Source organism: Oncorhynchus kisutch, unplaced genomic scaffold (genome assembly GCF_002021735.2).
Source record: "Oncorhynchus kisutch isolate 150728-3 unplaced genomic scaffold, Okis_V2 scaffold3965, whole genome shotgun sequence".
NCBI classification, from domain to species: domain Eukaryota; kingdom Metazoa; phylum Chordata; class Actinopteri; order Salmoniformes; family Salmonidae; genus Oncorhynchus; species Oncorhynchus kisutch.
This window is the reverse complement of record NW_022265910.1, coordinates 60,001-83,493: the sequence shown is the minus strand read 5'-3', so window position 1 is coordinate 83,493 and position 23,493 is coordinate 60,001. Positions and strand designations below refer to the sequence as shown.

At 46.7% G+C, this 23,493-nt stretch overlaps 1 protein-coding gene across 1 annotated transcript in view; it reads right to left on the bottom strand.

Moving 5' to 3' along the window:
• The window catches only part of LOC116372533 (uncharacterized), a 135,289-nt gene that overhangs the window by 78,639 nt on the left and 33,157 nt on the right, over window positions 1-23,493 (bottom strand). Inside the window, 3 exon segments of the mRNA XM_031821357.1 lie at window positions 1,431-1,619; window positions 2,460-2,606; window positions 20,564-20,643. Coding sequence (XP_031677217.1) covers window positions 1,431-1,619; window positions 2,460-2,606; window positions 20,564-20,643 — 416 coding nt within the window.

The window sequence follows — 23,493 nt, the reverse complement described above, 5'->3', positions numbered from 1 at the left end:
ATCTCCACATCCCTCCATCCTCATATCCCTCCATCTCAATCTCCCTCCATCTCTATATCCCTCCATCTCTATATCCCTCCATCTCCATATCCCTCCATCTCCATATCCCTCCATCTCCATATTCCTCCATCACCCCACCCCTTCATCTTCCCATCCATTCATCTCCATATCTCGCCATCTCCATATCCCTCCATCTCTATATCCCTCCATCTCCATATGCCTCCATCTCCATATTCCTCCATCTCTATATCCCTCCATCTCCATATCCCTCCATCTCTATATCCCTCCATCTCCATATCCCTCCATCTCCATATTCCTCCATCACCCCACACCTTCATCTTCCCATCCATCCATCTCCATATCCCTCCATCTCCATATCCCTCCATCTCCATATCCCTCCATCTCCATATTCCTCCATCACCCCATCTCTCTATCTCCCCTCCATCCCACCTCCCCCTCCATCCCTCCTACCCCCTCCATCTCCATATCCCTCCATCTCCATATCCCTCCATCTCCACATCCCTCCATCTCCATATCCCTCCATCTCCACATCCCTCCATCTCTATATCCCTCCATCTCCATATCCCCCATCTCAATATCCCTCCATCTCTATATCCCTCCATCTCCATATCTTTCCATCTCCATATCCCTCCATCTCCACATCCCTCCATCTCCATATCCCTCCATCTCCACATCCCTCCATCTCTATATCCCTCCATCTCCATATCCCCCATCTCAATATCCCTCCATCTCCATATCCCTCCATCTCCATATCCCTTCATCTCCATATCCCTCCATCTCCATATCCCTCCATCTCCATATCCCTCCATCTCCATATCCCTCCATCTCCCTCCATCTCCATATCCCTCCATCTCCATATCCCTCCATCTCCATATCCCTCCATCTCCATATCCATCCATCTCCATATCCCTTCATCTCCATATCCCTCCATCTCCATATCCCTCCATCTCCATATCCATCCATCTCCATATCCCTCCATCTCCATTTCCATCCATCTCCATATCCCTTCATCTTCCCATCCATCCATCCCATCTCCCCATTCCCCTTCCATTTCGGCATCCCTCCATCTCCCCACTCCTCCATCACCCCACTCTCCATCTCCCCACTCCTCCATCACCCCATCTCTCTATCTCCCCTCCATTTCCCTATTCCTCCATCCCACCTCCCCCTCCATCCCTCCTCAATCTCCCCATCTCTCCATCTCCACATCCCTCCATCTCCCCTCCATCACCCCATCTCTCCATCTCCCCATCCCGCCATCTCCCCTCCATCACCCCATCTCTCCATCTCCCCATCCCTCCATCACCCCATCTCTCCATCTCCCCTCCATTTCCCTATTCCTCCATCCCACCGTCCATCACCCCATCCCTCCATCTCCCCCTCCATCCCTCCTCCCCATCCCTCTCTACCTTGCCGTTGAACTCAGCCAGTAGCTCTTTGAGGGGGAGCTGTACATCTTCATCATCATCATCGTGGTCACTGTCCCGTAGCTGTGGGTGCACGACGCGGCAGCACACCATACAAACACACAGAGGCAGCTCTCTCAGAACGCTGATCACCTCTCTGTGAGTCTCTCCTATCAGAGGGATACCATTCGCCTGGGAGAGGGGAGAAGCTCGTCTGGTCAGCATACATGTTGAATGTGCCGTATGTAGCTACATCATAGCAGAACAGGGTCAATGCTCCATTGGATGTGTAGATGGGTGAATACATGAATTACTAAACAAATGAATGAATTAATGAACAAAGCAGTGAATTAAATAACAAATTCATTCATTAACAAACCAAACGAATGAACAAATGAATGAATGAATGCATGAATGAATGAACAAATGAATGAATGAATGAATGAATAAACGAATGAATGAACGAATGAACAAATGAATGAATGAATGAACAAATGAATGAATGAACAAATGAATGAATGAACAAATGATTGAATGAATGAATGAATGAACAAATGAATGAATGAATGAATGAACAAATGATTGAACGAACAAACCAATTAATGAATTAATCATCATCTTCTGTACATCTATCACTCCAGTGTTTAATTACTATATTGTAGTTATTTCACCACTATGGCCTATTTATTGCCTTACCTCCCTTATCTTACCTGATTTACACTCACTGTATATATATATATATATATATATATTCTACTGTATGTTGTTTACTCCATGTGTAACTCTGTGTTGTTGTTTGTGTCGAACTGCTTTGCTTTATTCTTGGCCAGGTAACAGTTGTAAATGAGAACCTGTTCTCAACTGGCCTACCTGGTTAAATAAAGGTGTTCTCAACTGGCCTACCTGGTTAAATAAAGGTGTTCTCAACTAGCCTACCTGGTTAAATAAAGGTGTTCTCAACTGGCCTACCTGGTTAAATAAAGGTGAAATATGTTGTGTTTAAATGAATGCCTGGATGTGAATCCCTCCCACCTCCAGTATCTGGTCTCCAGGGTGTATCTTCCTGCTCTGTCCGACGGGACCCTCAGGTAAGACGGAGCACAGGTAGTGGTGTCCTGCCCTGGCCTCCGTGCTGATGCCTAGACCGCTGGTCTCACTGAACCTCTCCAACTGACACACCTGGGAAGGGGAGGGATAGTAGGGGTTAATAACACTCTCTATAGCTGACACACCTGGGAAGAGGAGGGATAGTAGGGGTTAATAACACTCTCTATAGCTGACACACCTGGGAAGAGGAGGGATAGTAGGGGTTAATAACACTCTCTATAGCTGACACACCTGGGAAGAGGAGGGATAGTAGGGGTTAATAACACTCTCTATAGCTGACACACCTGGGAAGAGGAGGGATAGTAGGGGTTAATAACACTCTCTATAGCTGACACACCTGGGAGGAGGAGGGATAGTAGGGGTTAATAACACTCTCTATAGCTGACACACCTGGGAAGAGGAGGGATAGTAGGGGTTAATAACACTCTCTATAGCTGACACACCTGGGAAGAGGAGGGATAGTAGGGGTTAATAACACTCTCTATAGCTGACACACCTGGGAAGAGGAGGGATAGTAGGGGTTAATAACACTCTCCTCTCTATAGCTGACACACCTGGGAAGGGGAGGGATAGTAGGGGTTAATAACATTCTCTATAGCTGATACACCTGGGAAGAGGAGGGATAGTAGGGGTTAATAACACTCTCTATAGCTGACACACCTGGGAAGGGGAGGGATAGTAGGGGTTAATAACACTCTCCTCTCTATAGCTGACACACCTGGGAAGGGGCGGGATAGTAGGGGTTAATAACACTCTCTATAGCTGACACACCTGGGAAGAGGAGGATAGTAGGGGTTAATAAAACTCTCTATAGCTGACACACCTGGGAAGGGGCGGGATAGTCTAGCTGACACACCTGGGAAGAGGAGGGATAGTAGGGGTTAATAACACTCTCTATAGCTGACACACCTGGGAAGAGGAGGGATAGTAGGGGTTAATAACACTCTCTGTAGCTGACACACCTGGGAAGGGGAGGGATAGTAGGGGTTAATAACACTCTCCTCTCTATAGCTGACACACCTGGGAAGGGGAGGGATAGTAGGGGTTAATAACACTCTCTATAGCTGACACACCTGGGAAGAGGAGGGATAGTAGGGGTTAATAACACTCTCCTCTCTATAGCTGACACACCTGGGAAGGGGAGGGATAGTAGGGGTTAATAACACTCTCCTCTCTATAGCTGACACACCTGGGAAGGGAGGGATAGTAGGGGTTAATAACACTCTCTATAGCTGACACACCTGGGAAGGGGAGGGATAGTAGGGGTTAATAACACTCTCCTCTCTATAGCTGACACACCTGGGAAGGGGCGGGATAGTAGGGTTAATAACACTCTCCTCTCTATAGCTGACACACCGGGGAAGGGGAGGGACAGTAGGGGTTAATAACACTCTCTATAGCTGACACACCTGGGAAGGGGAGGGATAGTAGGGGTTAATAACACTCTCTATAGCTGACACACCTGGGAAGGGGCGGGATAGTAGGGGTTAATAACACTCTCTATAGCTGACACACCTGGGAAGAGGAGGGATAGTAGGGGTTAATAACACTCTCTATAGCTGACACACCTGGGAAGGGGAGGGGTAGTAGGGGTTAATAACACTCTCCTCTCTATAGCTGACACACCTGGGAAGAGGAGGGATAGTAGGGGTTAATAACACTCTCTATAGCTGATACACCTGGGAAGGGGAGGGATAGTAGGGGTTAATAACACTATCCTCTCTATAGCTGACACACCTGGGAAGGGGAGGGATAGTAGGGGTTAATAACACTCTCCTCTCTATAGCTGATACACCTGGGAAGGGGAGGGATAGTAGGGGTTAATAACACTCTCCTCTCTATAACTGATACACCTGGGAAGGGGAGGGATAGTAGGGGTTAATAACACTCTCCTCTCTATAGCTGACACACCTGGGAAGAGGAGGGATAGTAGGGGTTAATAACACTCTCCTCTCTATAGCTGACACACCTGGGAAGAGGAGGATAGTAGGGGTTAATAACACTCTCCTCTCTATAGCTGACACACCTGGGAAGGGGCGGGATAGTCTAGCTGACACACCTGGGAAGAGGAGGGATAGTAGGGGTTAATAACACTCTCTATAGCTGACACACCTGGGAAGAGGAGGGATAGTAGGGGTTAATAACACTCTCTGTAGCTGACACACCTGGGAAGGGGAGGGATAGTAGGGGTTAATAACACTCTCCTCTCTATAGCTGACACACCTGGGAAGGGGAGGGATAGTAGGGGTAATAACACTCTCTATAGCTGACACACCTGGGAAGAGGAGGGATAGTAGGGGTTAATAACACTCTCCTCTCTATAGCTGACACACCTGGGAAGGGAGGGATAGTAGGGGTTAATAACACTCTCCTCTCTATAGCTGACACACCTGGGAAGGGGAGGGATAGTAGGGGTTAATAACACTCTCTATAGCTGACACACCTGGGAAGGGAGGGATAGTAGGGGTTAATAACACTCTCCTCTCTATAGCTGACACACCTGGGAAGGGGCGGGATAGTAGGGGTTAATAACACTCTCCTCTCTATAGCTGACACACCTGGGAAGGGGAGGGACAGTAGGGGTTAATAACACTCTCTATAGCTGACACACCTGGGAAGGGGAGGATAGTAGGGGTTAATAACACTCTCTATAGCTGACACACCTGGGAAGGGGAGGGATAGTAGGGGTTAATAATACTCTCTATAGCTGACACACCTGGGAAGAGGAGGGATAGTAGGGGTTAATAACACTCTCCTCTCTATAGCTGACACACCTGGGAAGAGGAGGGATAGTAGGGGTTAATAACACTCTCCTCTCTATAGCTGATACACCTGGGAAGAGGAGGGATAGTAGGGTTAATAACACTCTCTCTAGCTGATACATCTGGGAAGAGGAGGGATAGTAGGGGTTAATAACACTCTCTCTAGCTGATACATCTGGGAAGAGGAGGGATAGTAGGGGTTAATAACACTCTCTCTAGCTGATACACCTGGGAAGAGGAGGGATAGTAGGGGTTAATAACACTCCTCTCTATAGCTGACACACCTGGGAAGAGGAGGGATAGTAGGGGTTAATAACACTCTCTATAGCTGATACACCTGGGAAGGGGAGGGATAGTAGGGGTTAATAACACTCTCTATAGCTGACACACCTGGGAAGAGGAGGGATAGTAGGGGTTAATAACACTCTCTATAGCTGATACACCTGGGAAGAGGAGGGATAGTAGGGGTTAATAACACTCTCCTCTCTATAGCTGACACACCTGGGAAGAGGAGGGATAGTAGGGGTTAATAAACACTCTCTATAGCTGACACACCTGGGAAGAGGAGGGATAGTAGGGGTTAATAACACTCTCTATAGCTGACACACCTGGGAAGGGGCGGGATAGTCTAGCTGACACACCTGGGAAGAGGAGGGATAGTAGGGGTTAATAACACTCTCTATAGCTGACACACCTGGGAAGAGGAGGGATAGTAGGGGTTAATAACACTCTCTGTAGCTGACACACCTGGGAAGGGGAGGGATAGTAGGGGTTAATAACACTCTCCTCTCTATAGCTGACACACCTGGGAAGGGGAGGGATAGTAGGGGTTAATAACACTCTCTATAGCTGACACACCTGGAAGAGGAGGGATAGTAGGGGTTAATAACACTCTCCTCTCTATAGCTGACACACCTGGGAAGGGGAGGGATAGTAGGGGTTAATAACACTCTCCTCTCTATAGCTGACACACCTGGGAAGGGGAGGGATAGTAGGGGTTAATAACACTCTCTATAGCTGACATACCTGGGAAGGGGAGGGATAGTAGGGGTTAATAACACTCTCCTCTCTATAGCTGACACACCTGGGAAGGGGCGGGATAGTAGGGGTTAATAACACTCTCCTCTCTATAGCTGACACACCTGGGAAGGGGAGGGACAGTAGGGGTTAATAACACTCTCTATAGCTGACACACCTGGGAAGGGGAGGGATAGTAGGGGTTAATAACACTCTCTATAGCTGACACACCTGGGAAGGGGAGGGATAGTAGGGGTTAATAATACTCTCTATAGCTGACACACCTGGGAAGAGGAGGGATAGTAGGGGTTAATAACACTCTCCTCTCTATAGCTGATACACCTGGGAAGAGGAGGGATAGTAGGGGTTAATAACACTCTCTCTAGCTGATACATCTGGGAAGAGGAGGGATAGTAGGGGTTAATAACACTCTCTCTAGCTGATACATCTGGAAGAGGAGGGATAGTAGGGGTTAATAACAATCTCTCTAGCTGATACACCTGGGAAGAGGAGGGATAGTAGGGGTTAATAACACTCCTCTCTATAGCTGACACAACCTGGGAAGAGGAGGGATAGTAGGGGTTAATAACACTCTCTATAGCTGATACACCTGGGAAGGGGAGGGATAGTAGGGGTTAATAACACTCTCTATAGCTGACACACCTGGGAAGAGGAGGGATAGTAGGGGTAAATAACACTCTCTATAGCTGATACACCTGGGAAGAGGAGGGATAGTAGGGGTTAATAACACTCTCCTCTCTATAGCTGACACACCTGGGAAGAGGAGGGATAGTAGGGGTTAATAACACTCTCTATAGCTGACACACCTGGGAAGAGGAGGGATAGTAGGGGTTAATAACACTCTCTATAGCTGACACACCTGGGAAGAGGAGGGATAGTAGGGGTTAATAACACTCTCCTCTCTATAGCTGATACACCTGGGAAGGGGCGGGATAGTAGGGGTTAATAACACTCTCCTCTCTATAGCTGACACACCTGGGAAGGGGAGGGATAGAAGGGGTTAATAACACTCTCCTCTCTATAGCTGATACACCTGGGAAGGGGAGGGATAGTAGGGGTTAATAACACTCTCTATAGCTGACACACCTGGGAAGAGGAGGGATAGTAGGGGTTAATAACACTCTCTATAGCTGATACACCTGGGAAGAGGAGGGATAGTAGGGTTAATAACACTCTCTATAGCTGACACACCTGGGAAGAGGAGGGATAGTAGGGGGTTAATAACACTCTCTATAGCTGACACACCTGGGAAGGGGAGGGATAGTAGGGTAATAACACTCTATAGCTGACACACCTGGGAAGAGGAGGGACAGTAGGGGTTAATAACACTCTCCTCTCTATAGCTGACACACCTGGGAAGGGGAGGATAGTAGGGGTTTAATAACACTCTCTATAGCTGACACACCTGGGAGAGGAGGGGATAGTAGGGGTTAATAACACTCTCCTCTCTATAGCTGACCACACCTGGGAAGGGAGGGATAGTAAGGGGTTAATTAAACACTCTATAGCTGACACCCTGGGAGAGGGGAGGGATAGTAGGGGTTAATACCCTCTCCTCTCTATAGCTGGGAAAAACAGCCTGGACGAGGAGGGATAGTAGGGGTTAATAACACTCTCTATAGCTGACACACCTGGGAAGAGGAGGGATAGTAGGGGTTAATAACACTCCTCTCTCTATCGAGCTGACACACCTGGTAGATGAGGATAGTAGGGTTAATAACCCTCTCTATAGCTGACACACCTGGGAAGAGGAGGGATAGTAGGGGTTAATAACCTCTCCGCTCTATAGCTGATACACCTGGAATGGGAAGGGATAGTAGGGGTTAATAACACTCTCGATAGTAGGGGTTAATAACACTCTCCTCTCTATAGCTGACACACCTGGGAAGAGGAGGGATAGTAGGGGTTAATAACACTCTCCTCTCTATAGCTGACACACCTGGGAAGGGGAGGGATAGTAGGGGTTAATAACACTCTCCTCTCTATAGCTGACACACCTGGGAAGGGGAGGGATAGTAGGGGTTAATAACACTCTCTATAGCTGACACACCTGGGAAGGGGAGGGATAGTAGGGGTTAATAACACTCTCCTCTCTATAGCTGACACACCTGGGAAGGGGCGGGATAGTAGGGGTTAATAACACTCTCCTCTCTATAGCTGACACACCTGGGAAGGGGAGGGACAGTAGGGGTTAATAACACTCTCTATAGCTGACACACCTGGGAAGGGGAGGGATAGTAGGGGTTAATAACACTCTCTATAGCTGACACACCTGGGAAGGGGAGGGATAGTAGGGGTTAATAATACTCTCTATAGCTGACACACCTGGGAAGAGGAGGGATAGTAGGGGTTAATACACTCTCCTCTCTATAGCTGACACACCTGGGAAGAGGAGGGATAGTAGGGGTTAATAACACTCTCCTCTCTATAGCTGATAACACCTGGGAAGAGGAGGGATAGTAGGGGTTAATAACACTCTCTCAGCTGATACATCTGGGAAGAGGAGGGATAGTAGGGGTTAATAACACTCTCTCTAGCTGATACATCTGGGAAGAGGAGGGATAGTAGGGGTTAATAACACTCTCTCTAGCTGATACACCTGGGAAGAGGAGGGATAGTAGGGGTTAATAACACTCCTCTCTATAGCGGACACACCTGGGAAGAGGGAGGGATAGTAGGGGTTAATAACACTTCTCTATAGCTGATACACCTGGGAAGGGGAGGGATAGTAGGGGTTAATAAACACTCTCTATAGCTGACACACCTGGGAAGAGGAGGGGATAGTAGGGGTTAATAACACTCTCTATAGCTGATACACCTGGGAAGAGGAGGGATAGTAGGGGTTAATAACACTCTCCTCTCTATAGCTGACACACCTGGGAAGAGGAGGGATAGTAGGGGTTAATAACACTCTCTATAGCTGACACACCTGGGAAGAGGAGGGATAGTAGGGGTTAATAACACTCTCTATAGCTGACACACCTGGGAAGAGGAGGGATAGTAGGGGTTAATAACACTCTCCTCTCTATAAGCTGATACACCTGGGAAGGGGCGGGATAGTAGGGGTTAATAACACTCTCCTCTCTATAGCTGACACACCTGGGAAGGGGAGGGATAGAAGGGGTTAATAACACTCTCCTCTCTATAGCTGATACACCTGGGAAGGGGAGGGATAGTAGGGGTTAATAACACTCTCTATAGCTGACAACACCTGGGAAGAGGAGGGATAGTAGGGGGTTAATAACACTCTCTATAGCTGATACACCTGGGAAGAGGAGGGATAGTAGGGGTTAATAACACTGTCTATAGCTGACACACCTGGAAGAGGAGGGATAGTAGGGGTTAATAACACTCTCTATAGCTGACACACCTGGGAAGAGGAGGGATAGTAGGGGTTAATAACACTCTCTATAGCTGACACCACCTGGGAAGGGGAGGGATAGTAGGGTTAATAACACTCTATAGCTGACACACCTGGGAAGAGAGGGACAGTAGGGGTTAATAACACTCTCCTCTCTATAGGCTGACACACCTGGGAAGGGGAGGGATAGTAGGGTTAATAACACTCTCTATAGCTGACACACCTGGGAAGAGGAGGGATAGTAGGGGTTTAATAACACTCTCCTCTCTATAGCTGACACACCTGGGAAGGGGAGGGATAGTAGGGGTTAATAACACTTCTATAGCTGACACACCTGGGAAGAGGAGGGATAGTAGGGGTTAATAACACTCTCCTCTCTATAGCTGACACACCTGGGAAGAGGAGGGATAGTAGGGGTTAATAACACTCTCTATAGCTGGGACACACCTGGGAAGAGGAGGGTAGTAGGGGTTAATAACACTCTCCTCTCTATAGCTGATACACCTGGGAAGGGGAGGATAGTAGGGGTTAATAACACTCTCCTCTCTATAGCTGACCACACCTGGGAAGAGGAGGGATAGTAGGGGTTAATAACACCTCTCCTCTCTAAGCTGACACACCTGGGAAGAGGAGGGATAGTAGGGGTTAATAACACTCTCCTCTCTATAGCTGATACACCTGGGAAGGGGAGGGAGGATAGTAGGGGTAATAACACTCTCCTCTCTATAGCTGATACACCTGGGAGGGGAGGGATAGTAGGGTTAATAAACACTCCTCTCTATAGCTGACACACCTTGGGAAGGGAGGGATAGTAGGGCGTTAATAACACTCTCCCTTCTTATAGCTGACACACCTGGGAAGAGAGGATAGTAGGCGTGTAATAACACTCTCTATAGCTGATACACCTGGGAAGGGAGGGATAGTAGGGGTTAATAACACTATCCTCTCTATAGCTGACACACCTGGGAAGGGAGGGATAGTAGGGGTTAATAACACTCTATTCTCTATAAGCTGATACACCTGGGAAGGGGAGGATAGTAGGGGGTTAATAACACTCTCCTCTCTATAGCTGACACACCTGGGAAGAGGAGGGATAGTAGGGGTTAATAACACTCTCCTCTCTATAGCTGACACACCTGGGAAGAGGAGGGATAGTAGGGGTTAATAACACTCTCCTCTCTATAGCTGATACACCTGGGAAGGGGAGGGATAGTAGGGGTTAATAACACTCTCCTCTCTATAGCTGATACACCTGGGGAAGGGGAGGGATAGTGGGGTTAATAACACTCTCTCTCTATAGCTGATACACCTGGGAAGGGGAGGGATAGTAGGGGTTTAATAACACTCTCCTCTCTATAGCTGACACACCTGGGAAGGGGAGGGATAGTAGGGGTTAATAACACTCTCCTCTCTATAGCTGATACACCTGGGAAGGGGAGGGATAGTAGGGGTTAATAACACTCTCTATAGCTGACACACCGGGAAGAGGAGGGATAGTAGGGGTTAATAACACTCTCCTCTCTATAGCTGATACACCTGGGAGGGGAGGGATAGTAGGGGTTAATAACACTCTCCTCTCTATAGCTGATACACCTGGGAAGGGGAGGGATAGTAGGGGTTAATAACACTCTCCTCTCTATAGCTGACACACCTGGGAAGGGGAGGGATAGTAGGGGTTAATAACCACTCTCCTCTCTATAGCTGATACACCTGGGAAGGGGAGGATAGTAGGGGTTAATAACACTCTCCTCTCTATAGCTGACACACCTGGGAAGGGGAGGGATAGTAGGGGTTAATAACACTCTCCTCTCTATAGCTGATACACCTGGGAAGGGGAGGGATAGTAGGGGTTAATAACACTCTCTATAGCTGACACACCCGGGAAGAGGAGGGATAGTAGGGGTTAATAACACTCTCCTCTCTATAGCTGATACACCTGGGAAGGGGAGGATAGTAGGGGTTAATAACACTCTCCTCTCTATAGCTGATACACCTGGGAAGGGAGGGATAGTAGGGGTTAATAACACTCTCCTCTCTATAGCTGACACACCTGGGAAGGGAGGGATAGTAGGGTTAATAACACTCTCCTCTCTATAGCTGATACACCTGGAAGGGGAGGGATAGTAGGGGTTAATAACACTCTCTATAGCTGACACACCTGGGAAGAGGAGGGATAGTAGGGGTTAATAACACTCTCTATAGCTGACACACCTGGGAAGGGGAGGGGTAGTAGGGGTTAATAACACTCTCCTCTCTATAGCTGACACACCTGGGAAGAGGAGGGATAGTAGGGGTTAATAACACTCTCTATAGCTGATACACCTGGGAAGGGGAGGGATAGTAGGGGTTAATAACACTATCCTCTCTATAGCTGACACACCTGGGAAGGGGAGGGATAGTAGGGGTTAATAACACTCTCCTCTCTATAGCTGATACACCTGGGAAGGGGAGGGATAGTAGGGGTTAATAACACTCTCCTCTCTATAGCTGATACACCTGGGAAGGGGAGGGATAGTAGGGGTTAATAACACTCTCCTCTCTATAGCTGACACACCTGGGAAGAGGAGGGATAGTAGGGGTTAATAACACTCTCCTCTCTATAGCTGACACACCTGGGAAGAGGAGGGATAGTAGGGGTTAATAACACTCTCCTCTCTATAGCTGATACACCTGGGAAGGGGAGGGATAGTAGGGGTTAATAACACTCTCCTCTCTATAGCTGATACACCTGGGAAGGGGAGGGATAGTAGGGGTTAATAACACTCTCCTCTCTATAGCTGACACACCTGGGAAGGGGAGGGATAGTAGGGGTTAATAACACTCTCCTCTCTATAGCTGATACACCTGGGAAGAGGAGGGATAGTAGGGGTCAATAACACTCTCCTCTCTATAGCTGATACACCTGGGAAGGGGAGGGATAGTAGGGGTTAATAACACTCTCCTCTCTATAGCTGACACACCTGGGAAGGGGAGGGATAGTAGGGGTTAATAACACTCTCCTCTCTATAGCTGATACACCTGGAAGGGGAGGGATAGTAGGGGTTAATAACACTCTCTATAGCTGACACACCCGGGAAGAGGAGGGATAGTAGGGGTTAATAACACTCTCCTCTCTATAGCTGATACACCTGGGAAGGGAGGATAGTAGGGGTTAATAACACTCTCTATAGCTGACACACCTGGGAAGGGGAGGGGGTAGTAGGGGTTAATAACACTCTCCTCTCTATAGCTGACACACCTGGGAAGAGGAGGGATAGTAGGGGTTAATAACACTCTCTATAGCTGATACACCTGGGAAGGGGAGGGATAGTAGGGGTTAATAACACTATCCTCTCTATAGCTGACACACCTGGGAAGGGGAGGGATAGTAGGGGTTAATAACACTCTCCTCTCTATAGCTGATACACCTGGGAAGGGGAGGGATAGTAGGGGTTAATAACACTCTCCTCTCTATAGCTGATACACCTGGGAAGGGGAGGGATAGTAGGGGTTAATAACACTCTCCTCTCTATAGCTGACACACCTGGGAAGAGGAGGGATGGTAGGGGTTAATAACACTCTCCTCTCTATAGCTGACACACCTGGGAAGAGGAGGGATAGTAGGGGTTAATAACACTCTCCTCTCTATAGCTGATACACCTGGGAAGGGGAGGGATAGTAGGGGTTAATAACACTCTCCTCTCTATAGCTGATACACCTGGGAAGGGGAGGGATAGTAGGGGTTAATAACACTCTCCTCTCTATAGCTGACACACCTGGGAAGGGGAGGGATAGTAGGGGTTAATAACACTCTCCTCTCTATAGCTGATACACCTGGGAAGAGGAGGGATAGTAGGGGTTAATAACACTCTCCTCTCTATAGCTGATACACCTGGGAAGGGGAGGGATAGTAGGGGTTAATAACACTCTCCTCTCTATAGCTGACACACCTGGGAAGGGGAGGGATAGTAGGGGTTAATAACACTCTCCTCTCTATAGCTGATACACCTGGGAAGGGGAGGGATAGTAGGGGTTAATAACACTCTCTATAGCTGACACACCCGGGAAGAGGAGGGATAGTAGGGGTTAATAACACTCTCCTCTCTATAGCTGATACACCTGGGAAGGGGAGGGATAGTAGGGGTTAATAACACTCTCCTCTCTATAGCTGATACACCTGGGAAGGGGAGGGATAGTAGGGGTTAATAACACTCTCCTCTCTATAGCTGATACACCTGGGAAGAGGAGGGATAGTAGGGGTTAATAACACTCTCTATAGCTGACACACCTGGGAAGAGGAGGGATAGTAGGGGTTAATAACACTCTCTATAGCTGATACACCTAGGAAGGGGAGGGATAGTAGGGGTTAATAACACTCTCCTCTCTATAGCTGACACACCTGGAAGGGGAGGGATAGTAGGGGTTAATAACACTCTCCTCTCTATAACTGATACACCTGGGAAGGGGAGGGATAGTAGGGGTTAATAACACTCTCTATAGCTGATACACCTGGGAAGGGGAGGGATAGTAGGGGTTAATAACACTCTCTATAGCTGATACACCTGGGAAGGGGAGGGATAGTAGGGGTTAATAACACTCTCCTCTCTATAGCTGACACACCTGGGAAGGGGAGGGATAGTAGGGGTTAATAACACTCTCCTCTCTATAACTGATACACCTGGGAAGGGGAGGGATAGTAGGGGTTAATAACACTCTCCTCTCTATAACTGATACACCTGGGAAGGGGAGGGATAGTAGGGGTTAATAACACTCTCCTCTCTATAGCTGATACACCTGGGAAGGGGAGGGATAGTAGGGGTTAATAACACTCTCCTCTCTATAGCTGATACACCTGGGAAGGGGAGGGATAGTAGGGGTTAATAACACTCTCCTCTCTATAGCTGATACACCTGGGAAGGGGAGGGATAGTAGGGGTTAATAACACTCTCTATAGCTGACACACCTGGAAGAGGAGGGATAGTAGGGGTTAATAACACTCTCCTCTCTATAGCTGACACACCTGGGAAGGGGAGGGATAGTAGGGGTTAATAACACTCTCCTCTCTATAGCTGACACACCTGGGAAGGGGAGGGATAGTAGGGGTTAATAACACTCTCCTCTCTATAGCTGATACACCTGGGAAGGGGAGGGATAGTAGGGGTTAATAACACTCTCCTCTCTATAGCTGATACACCTGGGAAGAGGAGGGATAGTAGGGGTTAATGACACTCTCCTCTCTATAGCTGACACACCTGGGAAGGGGAGGGATAGTAGGGGTTAATAACACTCTCCTCTCTATAGCTGACACACCTGGGAAGGGGAGGGATAGTAGGGGTTAATAACACTCTCCTCTCTATAGCTGATACACCTGGGAAGGGGAGGGATAGTAGGGGTTAATAACACTCTCCTCTCTATAGCTGACACACCTGGGAAGGGGAGGGATAGTAGGGGTTAATAACACTCTCCTCTCTATAGCTGATACACCTGGGAAGGGGAGGGATAGTAGGGGTTAATAACACTCTCATCTCTATAGCTGACACACCTGGGAAGGGGAGGGATAGTAGGGGTTAATAACACTCTCCTCTCTATAGCTGATACACCTGGAAGGGGAGGGATAGTAGGGTTAATAACACTCTCCTCTCTATAGCTGACACACCTGGGAAGGGGAGGGATAGTAGGGGTTAATAACACTCTCCTCTCTATAGCTGACACACCTGGGAAGGGGAGGGATAGTAGGGGTTAATAACACTCTCCTCTCTATAGCTGACACACCTGGGAAGGGGAGGGATAGTAGGGGTTAATAACACTCTCCTCTCTATAGCTGACACACCTGGGAAGGGGAGGGATAGTAGGGGTTAATAACACTCTCCTCTCTATAGCTGATACACCTGGGAAGGGGAGGGATAGTAGGGGTTAATAACACTCTCCTCTCTATAGCTGACACACCTGGGAAGGGGAGGGATAGTAGGGGTTAATAACACTCTCCTCTCTATAGCTGATACACCTGGAAGGGGAGGGATAGTAGGGGTTAATAACACTCTCCTCTCTATAGCTGATACACCTGGGAAGGGGAGGGATAGTAGGGGTTAATAACACTCTCCTCTCTATAGCTGACACACCTGGGAAGGGGAGGGATAGTAGGGGTTAATAACACTCTCCTCTCTATAGCTGATACACCTGGGAAGGGGAGGGATAGTAGGGGTTAATAACACTCTCCTCTCTATAGCTGATACACCTGGGAAGGGGAGGGATAGTAGGGGTTAATAACACTCTCCTCTCTATAGCTGACACACCTGGGAAGGGGAGGGATAGTAGGGGTTAATAACACTCTCCTCTCTATAGCTGATACACCTGGGAAGGGGAGGGATAGTAGGGGTTAATAACACTCTCCTCTCTATAGCTGACACACCTGGGAAGGGGAGGGATAGTAGGGGTTAATAACACTCTCCTCTCTATAGCTGATACACCTGGGAAGGGGAGGGATAGTAGGGGTTAATAACACTCTCCTCTCTATAGCTGATACACCTGGGAAGGGGAGGGATAGTAGGGGTTAATAACACTCTCCTCTCTATAGCTGACACACCTGGGAAGGGGAGGGATAGTAGGGGTTAATAACACTCTCCTCTCTATAGCTGATACACCTGGGAAGGGGAGGGATAGTAGGGGTTAATAACACTCTCCTCTCTATAGCTGATACACCTGGGAAGGGGAGGGATAGTAGGGGTTAATAACACTCTCCTCTCTATAGCTGACACACCTGGGAAGGGGAGGGATAGTAGGGGTTAATAACACTCTCCTCTCTATAGCTGATACACCTGGGAAGGGGAGGGATAGTAGGGGTTAATAACACTCTCCTCTCTATAGCTGATACACCTGGGAAGGGGAGGGATAGTAGGGGTTAATAACACTCTCCTCTCTATAGCTGATACACCTGGGAAGGGGAGGGATAGTAGGGGTTAATAACACTCTCCTCTCTATAGCTGACACACCTGGGAAGGGGAGGGATAGTAGGGGTTAATAACACTCTCCTCTCTATAGCTGACACACCTGGGAAGGGGAGGGATAGTAGGGGTTAATAACACTCTCCTCTCTATAGCTGATACACCTGGGAAGGGGAGGGACAGTAGGGGTTAATAACACTCTCCTCTCTATAGCTGACACACCTGGGAAGGGGAGGGATAGTAGGGGTTAATAACACTCTCCTCTCTATAGCTGACACACCTGGGAAGGGGAGGGATAGTAGGGGTTAATAACACTCTCCTCTCTATAGCTGATACACCTGGAAGGGGAGGGATAGTAGGGGTTAATAACACTCTCCTCTCTATAGCTGATACACCTGGGAAGGGGAGGGACAGTAGGGGTTAATAACACTCTCCTCTCTATAGCTGATACACCTGGGAAGGGGAGGGATAGTAGGGGTTAATAACACTCTCCTCTCTATAGCTGATACACCTGGGAAGGGGAGGGATAGTAGGGGTTAATAACACTCTCTATAGCTGATACACCTGGGAAGAGGAGGGATAGTAGGGGTTAATAACACTCTCCTCTCTATAGCTGACACACCTGGGAAGGGGAGGGATAGTAGGGGTTAATAACACTCTCCTCTCTATAGCTGACACACCTGGGAAGGGGAGGGATAGTAGGGGTTAATAACACTCTCCTCTCTATAGCTGATACACCTGGGAAGGGGAGGGATAGTAGGGGTTAATAACACTCTCCTCTCTATAGCTGATACACCTGGGAAGGGGAGGGATAGTAGGGGTTAATAACACTCTCCTCTCTATAGCTGATACACCTGGGAAGGGGAGGGACAGTAGGGGTTAATAACACTCTCCTCTCTATAGCTGACACACCTGGGAAGGGGAGGGATAGTAGGGGTTAATAACACTCTCCTCTCTATAGCTGACACACCTGGGAAGGGGAGGGACAGTAGGGGTTAATAACACTCTCCTCTCTATAGCTGACACACCTGGGAAGGGGAGGGATAGTAGGGGTTAATAACACTCTCCTCTCTATAGCTGATACACCTGGGAAGGGGAGGGATAGTAGGGGTTAATAACACTCTCCTCTCTATAGCTGACACACCTGGGAAGGGGAGGGATAGTAGGGGTTAATAACACTCTCCTCTCTATAGCTGATACACCTGGGAAGGGGAGGGATAGTAGGGGTTAATAACACTCTCCTCTCTATAGCTGATACACCTGGGAAGGGGAGGGATAGTAGGGGTTAAAACACTCTCCTCTCTATAGCTGACACACCTGGGAAGGGGAGGGATAGTAGGGGTTAATAACACTCTCCTCTCTATAGCTGACACACCTGGAAGGGGAGGGATAGTAGGGGTTAATAACACTCTCCTCTCTATAGCTGATACACCTGGGAAGGGGAGGGATAGTAGGGGTTAATAACACTCTCCTCTCTATAGCTGATACACCTGGGAAGAGGAGGGATAGTAGGGGTTAATAACACTCTCCTCTCTATAGCTGACACACCTGGGAAGGGGAGGGATAGTAGGGGTTAATAACACTCTCTATAGCTGACACACCTGGGAAGGGGAGGGATAGTAGGGGTTAATCACACTCTCCTCTCTATAGCTGATACACCTGGGAAGGGGAGGGATAGTAGGGGTTAATAACACTCTCCTCTCTATAGCTGTACAGTCGAGGCTAAAAGTTTTGAGAATGACACAAATATTCATTTCCACAAAGTTTGCTGCCTTCAGTGTCTTTAGATATTTTTGTCAGATGTTACTATGGAATACTGAAGTATATTTACAAGCATTTCATAAGTGGCATATGACACAGGACTGATGGTAGCGCTCACCTTGTCTTCTCCGGACAAGCTTTTTTCCGGATGCCCCAAACAATCGGAAAGGGGATTCATCAGAGAAAATGGCTTTACCCCAGTCCTCAACCCTGTACCTTTTGCAGAATATCAGTCTGTCCCTGATGTTTTTTCTGGAGAGAAGTGGCTTCTTTGCTGCCTTTCTTGACACCAGGCCATCCTCCAAAAGTCTTCGCCTCACTGTGCGTGCAGATGCACTCACACCTGCCTGCTGCCATTCCTGAGCAAGCTCTGTACTGGTGGTGCCCCGATCCCACAGCTGAATCAACTTTAGGAGACAGTCCTGGTGCTTGCTGTACTTTCTTGGGCACCCTGAAGCCTTCTTCACAACAATTGAACCGCTCTTCTTGAAGTTCTTGATGATCCGATAAATTGTTGATTTAGGTGCAATCTTACTGGCAGCAATATCCTTGCCTGTGAAGCCCATTTTGTGCAAAGCAATGATGACGGCACGTGTTTCCTTGCAGATAACCATGGTTGACAGAGGAAGAACAATGATTCCAAGCACCACCCTCCTTTTGAAGCTTCCAGTCTGTTATTCAACTCAATCAGCATGACAGAGTGATCTCCAGCCTTGTCCTCGTCAACACAATGAGAGAATCACTGACATGATGTCAGCTGGTCTTTTTGTGGCAGGGCTGAAATGTAGTGGAAATGTTTTGGGGGGATTCAGTTCATTTGCATGGCAAAGAGGGACTTTGCAAATGAATTGCAATTCATCTGATCCCTCTTCATAACATTCTGGAGTATATGCAAATTGCCATCATACAAACTGAGGCAGCAGACTTTGTGAAAATGTATATTTGTGTCATTCTCAAAACTTTTGGCCACGACTGTTCTATGTATAGATGTACTCTGTATAGATGTACTCTGGATAGATGTACTCTGTATAGCTGTACTCTGGATAGCTGTACTCTGTATAGCAGTATAGATGTACTCTGGATAGATGTACTCTGTATAGCTGTACTCTGTATAGCTGTACTCTGGATAGCTGTTCTCTGTATAGCTGTACTCTGTATAGCAGTATAGATGTACTCTGTATAGATGTACTCTGTATAGCTGTTCTCTGTATAGCAATATAGCTGTACTCTGTATAGCTGTACTCTGAATAGCTGTACTCTGTATAGCAGTATAGATGTACTCTGTATAGCTGTACTCTGTATAGCTGTACTCTGTATAGCAGTATAGATGTACTCTGTATAGCTGTACTCTGTATAGCAGTATAGCTGTACTCTGGATAGATGTACTCTGGATAGATGTACTCTGGATAGATGTACTCTGGATAGCTGTACTCTGGATAGATGTACTCTGGATAGATGTACTCTGTATAGCAGTATAGCTGTACTCTGGATAGATGTACTCTGGATAGATGTACTCTGGATAGCTGTACTCTGGATAGATGTACTCTGGATAGCTGTACTCTGGATAGATGTACTCTGGATAGCTGTACTCTTTATAGCTGTACTCTGGATAGCTGTACTCTGGATAGCTGTACTCTGGATAGCTGTACTCTGGATCGCTGTACTCTGGATAGATGTACTCTGGATAGATGTACTCTGGATAGCTGTACTCTGGATAGATGTACTCTGGATAGCTGTAGTCTGTATAGCTGTACTCTGGATAGCTGTACTCTGGATAGATGTACTCTGGATAGATGTACTCTGGTAGCTGTACTCTGGATAGCTGTACTCTGGATAGCTGTATTCTGGATAGCTGTACTCTGGATAGATGTAGTCTGGATAGATGTACTCTGGATAGCTGTACTCTGGATAGATGTACTCTGGATAGCTGTATTCTGGATAGCTGTACTCTGGATAGATGTACTCTGGATAGCTGTACTCTGGATAGCTGTACTCTGGATAGATGTAGTCTGGATAGATGTACTCTGGATAGCTGTACTCTGGATAGCTGTACTCTGGATAGCTGTACTCTGGATAGCTGTACTCTGGATAGCTGTACTCTGGATAGATGTAGTCTGGATAGCTGTACAAACTGTAATCTGGTATATGATCATATGTGTAACTATGAGAAGTTAGTCTGAGACGTACAACCACTTGATATCTGGGTCCCAGAGCAGCCTGCCACCTGCTCTTCAACTCCTCTTCCTCTGCTGCCGTCAGCTTCACTCCTTCGACACACACACACACACACACACGCACGCACACACACGCGCACGCACACACACACACACACACACACACACACACACACACACGCACGCACACACACATGCATTAGAGGCATATAAAGAATAGTCACTGCCACTAACAGCCTTCCAGTAATCAGAGTTGATTTACAGTAACATCCTGTAAAGAACTACCTCTAACAGCCTTCCAGTAATCAGAGTTGATTTACAGTAACATCCTGTAGAGAACTACCTCTAACAGGCTTCCAGTAATCAGAGTTGATTTACAGTAACCTCCTGTAGAGAACTATCTCTAACAGCCTTCCAGTAATCAGAGTTGGTTTACAGTAACCTCCTGTAGAGAACTACCTCTAACAGCCTTCCAGTAATCAGAGTTGATTTACAGTAACCTCCTGTAGAGAACTACCTCTAACAGCCTTTCCAGTAATCAGAGTTGATTTACAGTAACCTCCTGTAGAGAACTACCTCTAACAGCCTTCCAGTAATCAGAGTTGATTTACAGTAACCTCCTGTAAAGAACTACCTCTAACAGCCTTCCAGTAATCAGAGTTGATTTACAGTAACCTCCTGTAGAGAACTACCTCTAACAGCCTTCCAGTAATCAGAGTTGATTTACAGTAACCTCCTGTAGAGAACTACCTCTAACAGCCTTTCCAGTAATCAGAGTTGATTTACAGTAACCTCCTGTAGAGAACTACCTCTAACAGCCTTCCAGTAATCAGAGTTGATTTACAGTAACCTCCTGTAAAGAACTACCTCTAACAGCCTTCCAGTAATCAGAGTTGATTTACAGTAACATCCTGTAAAGAACTACCTCTAACAGCCTTCCAGTAATCAGAGTTGGTTTACAGTAACCTCCTGTAGAGAACTACCTCTAACAGCCTTCCAGTAATCAGAGTTGATTTACAGTAACATCCTGTAAAGAACTAACTCTAACAGCCTTCCAGTAATCAGAGTTTATTTACAGTAACCTCCTGTAGAGAACTACCTCTAACAGCCTTCCAGTAATCAGAGTTGGTTTACAGTAACCTCCTGTAGAGAACTACCTCTAACAGCCTTCCAGTAATCAGAGTTGATTTACAGTAACATCCTGTAAAGAACTACCTCTAACAGCCTTCCAGTAATCAGAGTTGATTTACAGTAACCTCCTGTAAAGAACTACCTCTAACAGCCTTCCAGTAATCAGAGTTGATTTACAGTAACCTCCTGTAAAGAACTACCTCTAACAGGCTTCCAGTAATCAGAGTTGATTTACAGTAACCTCCTGTAAAGAACTACCTCTAACAGCCTTCCAGTAATCAGAGTTGATTTACAGTAACCTCCTGTAAAGAACTACCTCTAACAGCCTTCCAGTAATCAGAGTTGATTTACAGTAACCTCCTGTAAAGAACTACCTCTAACAGCCTTCCAGTAATCAGAGTTGATTTACAGTAACCTCCTGTAAAGAACTATCTCTAACAGGCTTCCAGTAATCAGAGTTGATTTACAGTAACATCCTGTAAAGAACTACCTCTAACAGGCTTCCAGTAATCAGAGTTGATTTACAGTAACATCCTGTAAAGAACTACCTCTAACAGGCTTCCAGTAATCAGAGTTGATTTACAGTAACATCCTGTAAAGAACTACCTCTAACAGCCTTCCAGTAATCAGAGTTGATTTACAGTAACATCCTGTAGAGAACTACCTCTAACAGCCTTCCAGTAATCAGAGTTGATTTACAGTAACATCCTGTAAAGAACTACCTCTAACAGCCTTCCAGTAATCAGAGTTGGTTTACAGTAACCTCCTGTAAAGAACTACCTCTAACAGCCTTCCAGTAATCAGAGTTGATTTACAGTAACATCCTGTAAAGAACTACCTCTAACAGCCTTCCAGTAATCAGAGTTGATTTACAGTAACATCCTGTAAAGAACTACCTCTAACAGCCTTCCAGTAATCAGAGTTGATTTACAGTAACATCCTGTAAAGAACTACCTCTAACAGCCTTTCCAGTAATCAGAGTTGATTTACAGTAACATCCTGTAAAGAACTACCTCTAACAGCCTTCCAGTAATCAGAGTTGATTTACAGTAACATCCTGTAAAGAACTACCTCTAACAGCCTTCCAGTAATCAGAGTTGATTTACAGTAACATCCTGTAAAGAACTACCTCTAACAGCCTTCCAGTAATCAGAGTTGATTTACAGTAACATCCTGTAAAGAACTACCTCTAACAGCCTTCCAGTAATCAGAGTTGATTTACAGTAACATCCTGTAAAGAACTACCTCTAACAGCCTTCCAGTAATCAGAGTTGATTTACAGTAACCTCCTGTAAAGAACTACCTCTAACAGCCTTCCAGTAATCAGAGTTGATTTACAGTAACATCCTGTAAAGAACTACCTCTAACAGCCTTCCAGTAATCAGAGTTGATTTACAGTAACCTCCTGTAAAGAACTATCTCTAACAGGCTTCCAGTAATCAGAGTTGATTTACAGTAACATCCTGTAAAGAACTACCTCTAACAGGCTTCCAGTAATCAGAGTTGATTTACAGTAACATCCTGTAAAGAACTACCTCTAACAGGCTTCCAGTAATCAGAGTTGATTTACAGTAACATCCTGTAAAGAACTACCTCTAACAGCCTTCCAGTAATCAGAGTTGGTTTACAGTAACCTCCTGTAAAGAACTATCTCTAACAGGCTTCCAGTAATCAGAGTTGATTTACAGTAACATCCTGTAAAGAACTACCTCTAACAGGCTTCCAGTAATCAGAGTTGATTTACAGTAACATCCTGTAAAGAACTACCTCTAACAGCCTTCCAGTAATCAGAGTTGGTTTACAGTAACCTCC